General features: G+C 33.5%; 3 protein-coding genes across 4 annotated transcripts; 2 read left to right on the plus strand and 1 right to left on the minus strand.

The window, feature by feature from the left end:
- Positions 1–6,046: 6,046 nt before the first annotated feature.
- LOC111306781 (protein FAR1-RELATED SEQUENCE 7-like) lies at positions 6,047–9,268 on the minus strand. 2 transcript variants are annotated; one of them, XM_022904688.2, is made up of 2 exons: positions 9,009–9,268; positions 6,047–8,528 (listed from the first exon to the last, which is right to left on the minus strand). In XM_022904688.2, the coding sequence occupies exons 1-2, from the start codon at positions 9,050–9,052 to the stop codon at positions 6,218–6,220; spliced, it is 2,355 nt and encodes a 784-aa protein (XP_022760423.2). In that variant the 5' UTR covers positions 9,053–9,268; the 3' UTR covers positions 6,047–6,217. The 2 variants fall into 2 exon arrangements, with proteins under 2 accessions (XP_022760423.2, XP_022760424.2); XM_022904689.2 differs by having other exon boundaries at positions 6,047–8,532.
- A 594-nt stretch (positions 9,269–9,862) lies between these two features.
- LOC111307434 (Tetratricopeptide repeat (TPR)-like superfamily protein) lies at positions 9,863–12,064 on the plus strand. The gene has a single exon (XM_022905452.2). The coding sequence runs from the start codon at positions 10,125–10,127 to the stop codon at positions 11,958–11,960; it is 1,836 nt and encodes a 611-aa protein (XP_022761187.1). The 5' UTR covers positions 9,863–10,124; the 3' UTR covers positions 11,961–12,064.
- Positions 12,065–12,556: 492 nt separating this feature from the next.
- On the plus strand, positions 12,557–15,525 carry LOC111306782 (BI1-like protein). The gene is made up of 4 exons (XM_022904691.2): positions 12,557–12,907; positions 14,580–14,693; positions 14,778–14,935; positions 15,056–15,525. The coding sequence occupies exons 1-4, from the start codon at positions 12,640–12,642 to the stop codon at positions 15,260–15,262; spliced, it is 747 nt and encodes a 248-aa protein (XP_022760426.1). The 5' UTR covers positions 12,557–12,639; the 3' UTR covers positions 15,263–15,525.
- Positions 15,526–16,709: the final 1,184 nt, after the last annotated feature.

The following is a 16,709-nucleotide window of genomic DNA, read 5'->3' on the forward strand; positions in this document are numbered from 1 at the left end:
TGTCTCAACCCAAAACCCTATTTAAAAAAAAAAAATTAATCCTATTGAGTCGAAATTCGCTAGGAACAGGATGAGCTACAATCCCTAAGTATAACTTGGTTGGTTTTCTTAGTTACTGACTGGAGTTACCAAAAAAAAGTAAAACTTTTTTTTGTCAATTTTACAACTAGTATTTTTCTTTCAGTAAATACTTTTTATTATGGTAACTCAAGTAATCAATATTCTTAGGCCATCCCTCATTTTGTAATTCCTCTTTCAACGGCTAACAACCGTACACTATAAAAAAATTGTTTTATATTGATGTTAAAAAAATCATCAATAAAACTTAAAAAATTCATCAGTATAGTATAATAAATCTCATATTGATGGTCAAAATATCTATTTTGATAAATTTATAACCATCATATATCTTTTATAGGTATAAATCTATATTGACGATTTTTAAACTGTCGAAATATATAACAAAGATATATTAACTATTTTAGTCTGTCATTACATGTATAATTGTTGGTATATCAACTATATGTTTTTCACATTATATCTTTTACTAATAGTTATTTTCGTCAGTATAGATTCATATGTTTTAATGTTTTCAACTTATATTGAAGATGTCTTCGTTAGTATATCTCTTTTATCACCGATCAATATTCGTCAATATAATCTTATGTGTTTTAACTTTTACCGACGGTTCGTGATGATTGTCAGTATAGCTTGATATATTTTAATAGTAAAATGCATCGATATAAATTTTAAGGCGTCAGTAAAAACTTTTTTTGAATTATATTTTCAATTATTATTATTAATTTATTTATAATCATAATATGATATAATTTCATATAAAGTAAAAATACATAAAAAAAATAAAAATATTTAATAACATTTAAAATAAAATGACAACCAAATTGTTTTTGTGATCCATAAATTTAAAATAAGTCAAGAAGTATCATCATTGTACCAAATAAAAAAAAAAACATTAATATCTATGATTGAATGTTTACAAACAAGGTGCTCGAAGTAAATAAAACAACTCCCTAAAGTAAGATGATGTCATCCCAAGTTCGTCCAAATATCTGTTTAATTAGTAAAACCAATAAAAAATTTTATGTCACATTAAGCTTTTACCAGTCAATTAACATAGGAAATATTCTTAAGGTCAAGTCAAGCATACTAGAAACTATAAACAAATGAATTGCTGACAAGATTTTATCCACCAAAATAGGCTCTGCCTGTTTCACCAACCTAAGTTACTACTAAAGTTGTTGAATTCTTCAAAACTATTTGAATGTCTCTAAAAGGCTGCTGCCTACTATCTAGATAAAATGGATCTATGATTTTTTTCATAAGTTGATTATCATTACCTACATACAGAAAAAAATATAATTTAGTAACTGAATTCCAAGAAATATTTTTTAAACAATGCAATTTACTATTTTGTTATACCTGAACTAAGGTTGTAAATGTGTTGAGTCATTACTTTTAGAGATTTATGTGTTTTTTGTACAAATTGTGTGAGCTTTAACCATTCAATCGTTCTAAGCTATCACTTCTTCACAAAACATTTAATCATCAAAGCCAACGCCAGTAGAAGGACAAAGAAATAGGCATGCTCGATGACAAAATTGAAATGAAGAAAATGAAAAATAATTTTAAAAAAATGATGAGAGTTTTCATGCTTCAACTTTGATTCAGCTTTCAAACAAATTGGTGCTAATGGCTTTAAGATTGTAGAGTCTGTGAGAGGTAGAAAGAGTTGGTGGGAGATAGAGATTAGGCTATGGGTACTGACAAATGGAGAGAGTTGGTGAGAGGTGGAGATTTAAGTATGTAGAGTCGGCAAGAGGTGGAGGAAAAAAATGATTTAAACATTTTGAAAATTATTCAAGGCGTTTTTAGCTAGAAATGTCTTGAATAACATTATTCAATTTTTCGTAAGAGATTATTTAAGACATTTTTGGCTAGAAAATACTTTGAATAATTCCTTATAAAAAATTGAATGAGATTATTCAGGACGTTTTTAGCAAAAAATACATTGATTATTAAAGTGTTTTGCCTTAGAAAATGCCTTGAATAATCTAAAAAAAAAAGTGAGAAGATTATTGAAAGCATTTTTATTAGAAAAGGCCTTGAATTATCTCCTTTATGAGGGGATTTTTCTTAATTTAAATAATACCTTTTAATTATAAAAAATTGGAGTAGATCAATCGATTAGAGCATACAGCTCTTTACAAAAAATTGAATGGAGTTATTCAACGCGTTTTTTAGTCAAAATCGCCTTGAATATTCTTAAAAAAAGGAAGGAGATTATTAAAAGTGTTTTTGACAAAAAACACCTTGAATAATTCCTTTTGGAAAATGATTATTCTTGGCTCAATCGGTTAAAACATATAGCTGTTAACCATAAAATTGTAGGTTTGATCATTTCTGCTAATGTTTTTTGGGTTTTTCAAAGACTATTCAAGGTATTTTTTATCAAAAATAAATTGAATAACCCCATTCAATTTTTACAAGGAGATTATTCAAGGTATTTTCTAGTCAAAAATATTTTGAATAACTCTATTTAATTTTTTGTAAGGGATTATTCAAGTCGTTTTTGACTAAAAAATGCTTTGAATAATCTCTTGCCAAATGCCTCTAATTTTTTTCTCAAATAAAAGTTAATAGTTTTTTTTTTTTTGAGCCTATACTGATGGTTACATTACCAAATGTCCTCTAATTTTTTTTCTTAAATAAAAGCCAATAACTTTTTTTTTAGTCTATACTTATGGTTACATTAATAATCATTAATATATAATATATTTATATTGACGAATAATTATATACCATCAAAAAATTTTATTTATATTGACGGTTAAATAAAATATTAATATAAATATGATATATTTTGACGATATTAAAAATTTATTAGTAAAAATTTATTTAATTGATGTAATTTGATCACCGGTATAACAAAACGTTAATATATGAAAAATTTTTTACATCGGTAAGACTATGCTCTCCAAAAATTCAACAAGCATTTCTCGTAAACCAAGAACCATCAAGAGCCGTTTCTCTCCTATTATCTTTGTCCATACCCACCAACTAACAATAATTTTCTCTGTCAAATCTTCTTAGAAAATGAGTGAACCACTCTTGTTGATGCGATGCGGTGATGAAACCAATATCTCTGGTTTCATTCTAAAACCCCAATCTCAATCTTCAATTCTTGTTCCTTGCCTGAGTATTCCACCACGCTCTACAGTTTTTCTTTTCTACTACGAGTTAGGCATTCCACAAGTTTGTTATACCGTGGGATCTGAAGTTTGGATCAGGCATAATGGCATTCAAGAAAATGGGGGAGATTCTGAGTTCGTAAAACAACCTTTAAGGTTGTTAACTCCTAGACACCAGTGCCAAGCCGCCGTGATGTGTCCTTGGGTTTTACTGATGGGAGGACGAGAAGACGTAACTAAAGGAAGTTGGGCGGAAGTTTTTGACATAAGTGGGTCATCAATGGCTGGCGTTGAAATTGAAACACCTGGGTGTCCATTTCTAACGAGAACAAGAGACCTTCCAGTATTCGGCCCTGCATTATCTCAAGATGGAACTTGCGTCATCATATTTCCTAAATTCACAGCTTTATCTTTTGATACAAACACATTTAAATGGAAACACATATTTCGCTATGCTCTAGTTTTTCTTGGATCCATTACTGTGATGGGAGATTTTGCTTTTATTTGGGATTTCAATAAAGGATTTTGCATCCTAGTTATTCCCACATATAGATGCCGCAAAACTGAACTTCTAGATGATCGTCTTCCTCCATTGAAAGTGGTGAAAAAACGCAGAGTTGTGAAAGTTGTAAAAAACCGCAGCATTATAAGGTTAGGAGAAAACTTATTAGGGATTATGTGGGAAGAAGAAGGTGAGGAAGCTCTACATAACTCTTTCGACGTTAATTTTCTGAAAGTCGAAATTAATGAAAATGCAGACCAGGTTGAAGTTTTGGATTCATTTACATTATCTGTCGATACCAAGTTTGGGTCCTTCATGGATTGTCAGGTGCTGTTAACCGAGGTAATTAATAAGTTATTTGTAATGCTTTGTATATTTCTAGCCTCTATCGTCTTCAGATTTTTCTTTTATTCTCTTTATTTTTGTTAATTTTACTATTTTGTTTATTTGTGGGTCAGAAGTCAAGTTTTGTCCTCGGAGGATTCTAGTTCAAAGCGTTTGAGGGTTTATAACATTTGTTTTTTAACTTAAAATTATGAGAATATATAAATCTGAGTTTTAAATAATGTTGCAGCAACCTGTACAGTGGAAGAAATGGTTTGGCACTGTCCCCTCCGATGACATTGTTGAGGAAGTAAAGCGGAGGAGGGAAATGCTTGAAAAATCTATTGATAAGGTTCTCGCTCCACTCATAATCATGTTCGTGTAAGTCATTTTGATTTTTTTTATTTGAATTTTAGTTTGGTTTTTGTTTATATATATATATATATATATATATCTCAGCATTTATTGGTTAGTGCTTATTGTTTCTTTTTTCACATATTTAGTGTCTGAAAGGAATTGGAAAAACAGAGAGAAATATTTTGGATTTAAAAAGAAAAAAAAAAAAGAAAGTGTTGTAGTATTTGAGTAATTTCTTATTTACATATCAAAATTATTGCAGATGCTAATCAGTTGAAGCATAGTTTCAGAGAAACGGGATTCGATGACAGAGAATTGGTTCTCATTGTGGCATTCAGGTTTGTATGAAAATTTTGGATTGGCAACCTTTAACATCATTTGGTTACTTATTACAAGCTTAGAGAAAAATGAGTAGCAAAAGCGACATGATTGTGTCAATCTCCTCTCTTTGTGCCTCTATGCGTCATTATCTACTACGTACAAACATGCTTGGCATGCAATGTCTTTCCATATGGTATTCTGAAATCCTAATGCTTTGCCTCGAATTTAGCTTTCATTTGTAACATGCAACAGAATCATCCTACTAACTAGTCTTTATTTAATTGATGTTTCAGTTAGAGTGCTGCAGGATTGCTACTGCTACATGCTGTTCTGCTGAAGATAGTTTTTGCAATCTCTTTGGTGGTAATACATATTTCAAGTAAGATTACCACAGATCCTGTTAATTCTTTGATTAGTGCATCATCAATAGTGAATTAGTTCATCAAGTCTGTTATGCATCTCCTTTCCCTCTCCTTTGGTACAAAAGAAAGCTGGAACAGAAATCAAGAACCAGACAGCGTCTATTACTCTTGCCATCTTGGAAGGCTTTACTGGAAGATAAGCACCTGATGGATTTGGTTCGTTCGTATGCCTCGGTTAGCATCAACTTACCACTTTCTCACACACACACGTCTATATATAACTTTCATCAACTCCCAATTCACCTTTCTCCCGTTTTCCATTCCGCTAGGGTAATAAGGACCTGGACCTTTGTCACGATTATGCTAGAGCACATGTCAAACTTTCTGAAATAGGGTGACTTTAATTTGTCCCTACTTTTAACACTATTTCTTTGTGTGAGTGTTATCATCAAAATGGAAATCCCACAAATATCTTGCACTTCATTTTGGTACATTTAGGAATATGATTCAGATTGCTTAGAGATGCACGAGAAAAAGCTCTAGCTAAACTGATTTGATTGATCATTTCAATGTGCTCGACTAACTTTTGTCTCTTTGAAATTTTGTTTGCTGCATTTTATAAACATTTGTATCTTCAAGGCTGAGATCAGTCTTGTTATCCGGATAAAGTGAACAGTAGTAGTATTGAGCTTCATGACTTGGAGACCCTTGAATCACTCTCGAATCTCATCAGAGACTGCATTAACAAGCATGAAGTGTAACAATTCATTTCGATATACTAAATACAAATTACATTTTTTAGTTTTAAAACCATATCGTTTTCATATTTTTTTGTATTGTGTTTAAAATTATTAGATCTAGTTTTAACTATCAAACAATGTTCAAGAAAATTGAACATTTCAGCCAGCCTTAAAACAAGATAAATTGATCTCCCTCCCCCTACTTTTCTCTTAAAAAAAGAACAAGTACCGTTCAAGTCAAAAGGAAACACATTGGTCAAAAAAGAGTAAACTGGAAACACATCTTGGGCAAGTAACCCCAATCAAATGCAAAGTTGGTTCTTTAAACACATATAATCCAAGCTGAAGGTTTTTAACATACAGGATTTAGCCTAATGAGGTTATTCCAAGAAGTTACCTCAATCAACAAAGCTTTTTTCCACCTTCACGCATGATCTCATATGCAAGTTTATATTTTTCTATAGATGCCGTCCCACACTCTACATATTTACAGGCTGTTTCTCTTAAACTCCAGACCATAAAAGCCTTCAGCTCTTGGGAGCTTATCCCTGACTCAGCACAACATAAAATACGATACTCAGCATTTCTCATCCACCGACATAAGATATATTGAGAAGGAAGTTCCCTTATGTCCAGCAATTTGAACACTTTCAAGACATGTCTGCACAGCACCCCTTCAAATTCAAACATTTGACAGCTACAATTAACACTGAGGTTGATGGTACTAAAGGTAACAGCATGTTTGTCATTCTCATTCCCAGACCGTCTAACCACATACCTGCTAATAGTCCCTTCTTCGTAAGTTTTTATCCCAATATAACTGTAAGATTGTAGAAGCTCATCTTGAAATATTTTGAAGATGGTAAAAGTATAGAGCCTTCTACACTGTTCTTCTATTGGTTCTTTTGTTTGCAAAAAAGCTTGCAAATTAAAAGAATTGAGATCTTCTTTTCTTTCCTCCTCACGACGTTGCTCAAGTCCTTGCTCATATCGTGAAACAAATCCTCTAAGGGGTGTTTGGCCATCTAGCTGCGTACCAAAGAATGATTCAAAACTTTGACCTATAGGAATCCCAGCAAAAAATTTGCCCCGCAAATACAATGGAACCCAACTTTCACGCTTTTCATACATGTATTTTAGCCAAACATTTTCCTTCAAGCTGTATTTATTGATAAGAGAGTTCCAAGTGGTATTGAACTCAACAGTTGTCTGACTTTGATAAATGCACTTTTCATATTCATGTTTAAATTCAATAGGCATTGACCGAAAATTCTCTTGCTCCTTGGCTCTAATCTGCCACAATGAAAAACGATGATGAGTCCCAGGAAAGACTTCAGCAACTGCTTGCTGAATGGCAATGTCTTGATCAGCGATAATTGACTTAGGATGGCCCCGAGACATTGCCCTAAACCAAGTTTGAAACAACCAAGTAAAAGACTCCTTCGATTCATTAGCAATCAAAGCAGATCCAAGAAGCACTGGCTGCTTGTGGTGGTTTAGTCCAACAAATGTGGCATATGGCACCACATAGTTACTTTTCCTGTATGAAGTATCAAAAATAATGACATCACCAAATTGACTACATGAAAATCTAGACCTGCCATCTGCCCAAAAAACACTCCGGCAACTACCATTATCAACCTCTACTGAATAAAAGAATCCAGTATCTTCTGCTTGTCTGGTTTGAAAATACTCTAAAAGTACAGAATACCAATCATTTCCAATTTTGCTTTCTCGGCTTCTTCTGATAAGTTTGCCATTATTCATTTCACCTAGATCCACAGAGACCATGCCACCAGCTTCCTCCTCTATGAATTTCTTTGAAGCTGTAGAAAGTTTCTTCTGGTACACCGTATGCATTTCAAGATCATGATTGTGATCTTTACGAAGACGGTCTACCATCCAACTGCCAGAGTCTTTCCTCTTAATCCTCATAAATGCCCCACAACCTACTCTTGAAGGGTGCTGGAACCCTTCCTTTGAGCAAACAAATCTGCGGGAAGTAATTGACCCATCATTCTTTGAGCGAAACAACTGACCAATCCGAACTCTAAACCCAGTATCTTCGGCATATGCTTGATAATATGCATATGCTTCATTAGCTGTATTAAACTCTAGTCCTATATATGGTTGAGCTATAGATTGCCCTCCATCTCCACCACGTTTTTGCCGTTTGAAATTAATGACGCCAGATGGACTTGGTCCTCCATAATCTATTTGTCCCAGCAATTTGACTTTTGGCCTATGCAACACTTCAACCAATGATTTTGTAACAACAGGAGGTTTCTGCAGCAAAATGGGCGAACTGCTTTCCCCTGCAGTCCCAAGTTCATGGTTATGATCCTTCTGAATTTGGTCAATAACCCACTTCCCCGAATCACGTCTTTGTACCCTAATGAAAGCAGGGCAACCTGTCCTTGAATTCAGCTGAAACCCTTCCTTTGAGCACACAAATCTTCTTGATGAAACTGACCCATCTGTTCTTGAGCGATACAGCTGACCAGTTCGAATTTTGAACCCCACACGCATTGCATACAGACCATAGAACTCACGTGCCTCATCTGCTGAATCAAACTCCAAACCCACAGCCAGTTCCATTCTAGACTCTCCATCATCATCTACATTGCCATTGATCATATGCGCTACGCCAAGAGGGTAGGCTTTCACAACCATAGTATTCATACATTCTCCACAGTTAGGATTAGTATCTGAGCTGCCTTCATTAAAAACAAATAATTAGAAGAACACCACCCACTATGGTTTAGATCTTCCTAGCTCAGCAACTCCAAATATCCTACTCTTACTTCTTTTTCTGAGGTTGTGAATTTTCTTCAAATTTTTTTCTAATCGATTGATATCTTTGTTAACATACATAATTTAACAGATTAAAGCTAAAAGAATGAAAATTTCACCTGCACTTTTAAAACCCAAATGAAAATAAATTCAGATTAAAAAAGAAAATAATTGCCCTTGGTTCTACTTCTATGTGAATTAACTAGGGTTGGGAATTTAACATATACAAGAATTTGATGAAGAAAAGAAGAGATACCCAGAAATTCTATCAGATAAGAGAGCTCAAAGAATGCATCAAAATTTAAACAAATAACAACCGGATCAATGGCAAATCAAACAGAAATTAAAATCAGGGGTTCCCCCCCCCCCCCCCCCCCCAAAAAAAAAGTGAAAAAATTACCTTCTGAAATCTGTGAAGTGGCTTGATCCTGAATCAATGCCCATATCTAGGTCTAGGGTCAAAATACACAAATCTGTAAATTCTGGTTCTGATTTGTCTCCTTTTTTTGGCGGGAAATTATGCGGCAAAGTGAAAAAAAGAGATTGGAAAAATAAGGGTAAGGGTTTTTGAAAGAGGAGTAGAGAAAGAAAAGGTTGGTTCCATCGACCGCTTTCTTCAGCTTTTAGGCTCCCTCTGCTCTGTCTTCCTATAGCAAAGTTACTACAGCCCATCGTGCCTTTCTTTTTTAATATTTTTTTATGCGTATACAAATTTTTTATTATTCTATTTCTGTTTTTTTTTTTTTTTTAATTTAATTTTCTTTTGATTTATGTATCTTTTTAATATAAATACTATTTCTACACTAATAATTAATGGCATAATTTTTTTATATTTATTGACACAAAATTTAATTGAAATTTATAAGATAAATTATTACATTTATTAGTAATAAAATTTTTAAATTTCACAAATAAAATTAATATGCACATATTTTTTAATATAATAAAAAAATATATAACAATTTTTTAAATTTTATTTATAAAATTATATATTATTCTTTTAAAATAAATAAAAAACTATTAATCCAAATCACTCTTTCTCACACATTCTTAGAGCATATAAAACATGAAAAAATAGGACTATAAATTCAAGAAAAATATAGTCATATTGTTAAATTAATGTTATCAGATTGTAATTCACTTGCTGCTTTTATCAATCTCTATATTCCATGAAAATTTATTAATTAATTTTCATTTTTTTTTATTTTATCCTACTAGTATTACCTTTTATTTTACAACTTTTACTCTATATTAGCTTCAAAAACAGAGAGAAGGCCGCCGCCCACCAGGCAGCGGTGGGATTCACTCTCAATCTTTGCAAAGTAATTCATCTGCTGGCTACGATTTCACTCTCCAATTTTCCAACTTTGCTCGGAAATCCAAATCTCATGTCTCAGTAAGTTCCTTTCTGATTCTTCTATATATCCAAGCATTTCCTATTCTGTTTCTTTGCTTCAATCTTCGACTTAAATGGAAAATACCCATTGATGAAACTTAGTCAAAAAACTGATATTCCATGGCTAGAGTTCAACCATTTATCATAACCTTCCTTAGGCAAAACCCTCGAACTGCCCAAAACGCTAATACCCACATCAGAAATCTCACTGTAGATTCCAAAGAAACCAATTTTATTTACAGGGAATTTGGTGAGAATCAAAATCAAAGTAAAGAACTAGTCAACGGTGCTATAAACCAACCAAATTTAGACATTGTAAAACAAGTTTGCAAGATTACAAGAACAATTCCCAGGTGGGAGGAAACTTTGCTCTCAAATTTCCCATCTTTTAATTTTTCGGAACCCTGGTTTTTTCGGGAGTTTTTGAGACAGCAAGAGAGTGTGCTTTTCTCTCTGAGTTTCTTTCACTGGCTGCGGTCTGAATATGAGTTTTCGCCTGACCTTGATTCCTGTAATGTGCTTTTTGATAAGCTTGTGGAGGCTAAGGCCTGTAAAGCAGCAAGAAATTTTCTTGAGCTGACGGGTTTTAGCCCTGAGCCGGGTTCTTTAGAGCGTTACTTAAGATGTCTTTGTGACGATGGATTGGTTGAGGAAGCTGCTGATTTGTTTTCCTTGTTGAATAAGAATGGCTACTGTCCATCCATAGCAACATGGAATTTAGCATTGTTGGCTTGTCTTAAGGTTAGCAGGAATGATCTTTTGTGGAAATTGTATCAGGATATGATAGATTCAGGTGTTGTGGTGGATATTGATGTTGGAACTGTTGGGTGTTTGATTCAAGCCTTTTGTAATGATGGGGAAGCTTCGAAAGGTTATGATCTTCTTCGACAGATTTTGGAAGATGGATTGGTGCCAGATACTGTTGCTTTTCACAAATTGATTGCTGCCTTCTGTAAGACAAGGAATTATGGTAGAGTATCTGAACTTCTTCACACAATGATTGCAACGAATCGTGCTCCAGATATTTATACATATCAGGAAGTCATCAATGGACTCTGTAAGAACAGAAAGTGCCTGGAAGGTTACAGGATTTTCAATGATCTCAAGGATAGAGGGTATGCACCTGATAGGGTCATGTATACAACAATGATTCATGGTCTATGTAGGATGGGGAGGTTTGGAAAAGCCAGAAAGCTGTGGTTTGAGATGATTAATAGGGGAATGCTCCCAAATGAATATACTTACAATGCACTGCTTTATGGGCTTTATAAGGTCCATGACTTCAAAGAGGCAAAAAAGCTATATAAAGAGATGCTTGACAGAGGTTATGGTGAAACCACTGTAAGTTACAATATAATGATAGCATGGTTTTGTTCACATGGGAGAGTGGATGTGGCTTATGATTTATTTGAAAAAATGCCTCAAAAGGGCATTGTTCGTGATTTGATCACATTCAATAGTCTGATCCGTGGCTTTTGCATCAAAGGGAATATTGCTAAGAGTCTAAATCTGCTCCATGAACTATTAGCACAGGGTTTACAGCCATCTGCTTCCTCTTATAAACCTATAATCGAAAACCTACGTCGGGTGGGTCACATGCAAGAAGCCAAAAATTTGTTGAATGATATGCTAAGTAGGGGTCTAGAGCCAGATGTCTATACTCATGATCATGTCATTACTGGATTGTGTGAGAAAGGATATGCTGCGGAGGGAATGGAACTGTTGGTAGAAATGCTGAGAAATGGACTGAAACCTCAACAGAACACATTTGAGAAACTGCTTCAGTGTCTCTCACGAAGTGATAGGTTAGATGATTCTTTACTTGTTTTAGATTTTATGTTTAGAATAGGCTATGCACTTAAAATAAGCATATGCCATTCCCTGATTGCCAAGTTTTGCGAAGGGAGTGCCCATTTTGTTGAATCATATTTAAGAGAGGTCCTAGAAATGAATTAAGCAAAGCATTTCCAGTAATCCTTTGTTGTAATGCTTGTATCTTATTAATAATGAAATAGCAAAGAGAACCCATGTTGGTTCTTTTGCCAACTATCGTTAAATCATCTTGAGACTATCATTGCGATCATATGTTATTTTTTAAATATGGTTATGTAAATAAATTGAGTTAAATTTTGAATTCTAATAATATATATTTGGGTTGGTAAAATCAATACAATTGCAATTTCTCCCAATTTTCCTCACTTGAAACAAAACAAAGAAAAATTATTATCATAATGTTAACTTTTGTATACAGAATTTGAGGTAAATTTGAAAAAAAAAAAATGAATTCAAAAACTTTAAAATTTTTTTTTTAATTTTTTTTTAAACATCCAAAATAATGCATAGAAATTTATAACAACTAGGCTAAAGCGTCACAAACAAGATGTCTTTCTTTTTTTTAAAAATTTTTTTTAATTGGATTAAATTAAAAAATTTTAAAAGTTATAAACTCCCAATCAAATTATAGAAAACGCGTTGACCCCAACCATTTTTATTGCCTATCTATATATATATATATATATATATATATATATATGTATACATACATAAGCCGCAGGCATTTTTCCACGGTTTCTTCCCCTCTCATTTTCAGAGAGAGAAAAAAAAAAAAAAAAAAGAAACCGGAGAGAGAACAAATATGTACGGATACGAGCGCGTGAACAGCACGAGCGGCGGCAAGGCGGATCAGATAGATCTAGAGTCAGGGGAGACTCTGTACCCCGGGCTCAGCTACGGTGAGAACCAGCTCCGATGGGGCTTTATACGTAAGGTTTACGGCATCGTGGCGGCACAGCTGGTGCTGACCACCGTGGTCTCCGCCTTCGTTGTGTTGTCGGCTCCGGTCAACGATCTCCTCCGTGGAAACTCTGGCCTCTTGCTCTTCCTCTGTTTAATCCCCTTCATCTGTAAAGTCCTCTCCTTTTTCTTTTTTTTTTTTTTGGAATTTTGACCCTTTCTTTTCTACGCGCTTTGGTCGTGGTAAATTTTAAATTTTTGTGAAAGAAATATTCGTTAGGGTTCCTTTAAAATCTACTATATGTTATTTAGGCCCTTTTCAATGTTTATTATGAAGTTAGTCTATTTCAAGCGCTAGATTAAGATTAGATTTTATCCATTTTTTACCTTAATTTTCAACCAAATTTGTTTCTATAATCAATATTTTTTTATGGATGAACAAAATTTTGGTTTACTCAGTTATTGAAAAATGATACTAAAATATAATTGAAATAAATGATGCCTAATAAGAAGATAGAGAATCTTAGGAAGAAAGGGATGGGGTGCGATGGGATTTTTGTTTAGACTAGACTCTTAGGTCATGTTTGGTGCATAGGTTGATAATCATCCTATATCATATTTGGTTTGTATTTAAAGAGTTAAAGAGAAGGATATGATTGCAAGGAGGATTAATCATTCTCTTGGCATAAGATGATTCAATACTTCCAAAGTGGAGAGGATTATTTTTAATCCATAGATTGAACTATGTTCTATTATACTCTTAAAAATTACATCAATAATTTAAGTTTTATAAACTTTTAAGAAGGATAATTATGATCAATAAATAAAATTATCTTATTTTAATCCTTGCACACATCAAACATAAAATAAGATGAAATTATTTAATCTGATTTATTTATAATATCATCTTATCATATTCTGTCATAACCTTGTGCGCCAAATAAACTTTTAAGAAGGATAATTATGATCAATAAATAAAATTATCTTATTTTAATCCTTGCACACATCAAACATAAAATAAGATGAAATTATTTAATCTGATTTATTTATAATATCATCTTATCATATTCTGTCATAACCTTGTGCACCAAACACATCCTAAAGTATAAAGGTTGAGTAAAGGATTTGACAAAAGTTTGGTTCCCTAAACAAAGACAGCGTTCTACCATTGTCTCTATATATTGATTCTATCTGTTCTCCACTGTATTTGGATGCTTTTCATGGGGAATTTATGGATTTAGAACTTGTAACTGTCTCTCATTTTGTGGCATTTATGTTATATTGGGTTTTTAATAAGGTGGTGTGTGGTGGTCTTAATGTACCCTAATACTGGAGATCTTTTTGTTTGCTTTAATGATTTGAATGTCAGAATAGGATAAAGAGATGTAGAGAGTTAAGACTTTGAAATCAAAGTAAATAAAGAAAAGCCTGTTAATAATAGCCTGTACTTTTGTGTGAGTTTTTCTTACTTTGGTTAAGTTAACTGGCTTTTGTCTTGCAGTTGGATAATGTGATCAATTTCAGACGACTAACCATTATGCTCTCCTTTGTGCCTCTTGAGCTGTCCCGTAACTTTTACCAATTTACCTTTCTCTTTGGTTGATTATAATGGGTTTGGAATATTTGGAAGTTATTAGTTTTCATGTCTTATAATTTTGTAAAGTTAGACCTTAAGAGTTGGTATTGTGTCCTTCTATAATGGCCTAATTTGTATTCTACTAGCTTGAGTCATAAAAACCTCCTTTCCTCCCAAGCATTTATTTAAGATCTTATGGAGTCATGTTTCATTTCTTGTGTCACTTTACTATGCTTTATCTTAACCATAAAACTTAAACCATGCAGTGTTGTGGCCCTTGCATGTCTATCACCAAAAGCACCCTGTGAACTTGGTTATCCTTGGCCTTTTCACTGTGTCACTAAGTCTCACAGTTGGTGTGAGCTGTGCTAATACTGATGGTTAGTATCTTAATTGATGCATGCTCTTAAGATCTAGTTATAAATCTAGAATTATACTAACTATCCACATTTGTTTGATTTCAGGAAGAATTGTGCTGGAAGCACTAATTTTGACAGCAGCTGTGGTTGCATCTCTTACTGGCTACACTTTCTGGGCATCTAAGAAGGGCAAGGACTTCAGCTATCTTGGGCCAATTTTGTTCACCAGCCTTATTGTCCTCATCCTAACCGGTCTAATCCAGGTGAGATGTCTCTGTTATCTATCAATGCAGTTGGTAGTTCAATGCTATATGAGTGCTTTTGCTTCCACATACTTAAAAGTAGGATTCGTCTGACTTCATATATGATTTATTATCATGCAGATGTTCTTCCCGCTCGGCCCAACATCTACTGCTGTCTACGGTGGAATTAGTGCTTTGATTTTCTGTGGATACATCATCTATGACACTGACAACCTGATCAAGCGCTTCACTTATGATGACTACATATTGGCCTCCGCCACACTCTATTTGGACATCCTTAACTTGTTCATTTCCATTCTGCGGGTTTTGAGATCTGGGGATAATTAGTTGCACAATCTTTCATTCAACGTGGTGGGGTTGGCAAGAAATTGATGTATGGTGGTTGAATTATTGTGTGAAGAGTAGGTAAAGTATTATTGTCTACGTAAGTATGTTTTTCCTTGTGGTTTTTTACCAGCACTAAGATGGCTGCCCCAATTTGCAATTTCTCTAACCCGGATCAGTTGTGATACGAGGATGCATAATTGGAATTATCCCAACTTTATGATTGCTTCTCTTCTTCAATATAGTCATCTTATTTTCTTAATAAATTTTGCTCATGAAGCTGCTTTGTGAATGGATCTAGAAATGAAACGTAAACAAGTTTCTTAGATTTTGTGATGGCTGTAGCGTTTGCTTAATGCTTTGCAACGGATCAGCAATTTCTATTCGGGCAATTTTCGTGATGTGTCCGTTCGAATGTAATGATCCTTGAAATTGGATTCCATCATGTAAGACCGAGTTTGGGATGTTATATCTAAATCTCTCAATTGTTTTCTTAATCTCTCAATTGTTTTCTTAATTTGATATTTTGTTTAAACTAAGTAATTTTGTTGAAAATTATAATAAAGCTTTTACCATTCAATAAATAATACTCAAAATTTGGGACAAAAGTAAAGGTTGCATTAAAAGTGTTAAAATTTAAATTTTAAATTTTAAATTTATTGAATGTTATTTATTTAAGATAATTAAATAAATGAATTTTACGAACAATTGAATTAAATTTTGTTTTAAATTTCAAATTTCAAATAACTTTTCTTATGTATGGAATAGCATCAAATATAACTTTTTTTAATATCTTTTATTTTTGATTGAATATATATTCTATTTTTGTTGAAATTCTAACATTCTATTGATTTTCGTTTTTAGAAGTAACTATTTGTTGCTATTTTCAAGAAAAAAACTTAAAACCTAAATCTAAATTCACAATTACCAACCTCTCCTAATTTCTTTCTACACCGAAGCCTTAACTTCCTCTGCTTATTGCTCCTAGCCTTATGATCTCACCCTTCAAACCCTTACTCTCGTGCCAAGACTCGGATCACTCCATTCTCCTCCGCCGGACCAAGCTCTAGTCTTACAACCCTCGGCCACGCTGGGTTTTTGCAATTAGAAGAGTCCCCAGTTGTTACTTCTGTCCTTAAATCATTCAGACAAGGATTCCGAAGCTACCTGATTCCTTGCAAAATTACCCGGGGGCTACCCTTTTTTACGCTGATGAAATGGCAACCTGTTGAAAAGCCTGGAACTTCGGCCATAGCAGGAATAACCTATGTCTAACCATCCCAACCATTTGTTTTCCAAGCTGTTTATCAATGAATAACCCTAAACTCCCTCCCGCTCTTCACTTCCAGGAGATTAAAAGAAAGGGTGAAAAAAGAATCATAGATATAAGAAAGGATAGATGTTTGAGGCTTTTGACCAACAAAATGATTGGCCAAAAGGAAAAACAAAG

Source organism: Durio zibethinus, chromosome 22, assembly GCF_047325235.1.
Source record: "Durio zibethinus cultivar Kanyao isolate XHJ-2024 chromosome 22, ASM4732523v1, whole genome shotgun sequence".
Taxonomy (NCBI): domain Eukaryota; kingdom Viridiplantae; phylum Streptophyta; class Magnoliopsida; order Malvales; family Malvaceae; genus Durio; species Durio zibethinus.

Bases quoted from the DNA above. Each gene is read 5' to 3' on its own strand.
- LOC111306781 (XM_022904688.2), bottom strand. From the start codon at position 9,052: ATGGGCATTGATTCAGGATCAAGCCACTTCACAGATTTCAGAAG. The intron at 8,529-9,008 runs GTAATTTTTTCA...TAATGAAGGCAG, and splicing joins CACTTCACAGATTTCAGAAG to CTCAGATACTAATCCTAACT.
- LOC111307434 (XM_022905452.2), top strand. From the start codon at position 10,125: ATGGCTAGAGTTCAACCATTTATCATAACCTTCCTTAGGCAAAACCCT.
- LOC111306782 (XM_022904691.2), top strand. From the start codon at position 12,640: ATGTACGGATACGAGCGCGTGAACAGCACGAGCGGCGGCAAGGCGGAT. The intron at 14,694-14,777 runs GTTAGTATCTTA...GTTTGATTTCAG, and splicing joins GAGCTGTGCTAATACTGATG to GAAGAATTGTGCTGGAAGCA. The intron at 14,936-15,055 runs GTGAGATGTCTC...ATTATCATGCAG, and splicing joins TCCTAACCGGTCTAATCCAG to ATGTTCTTCCCGCTCGGCCC.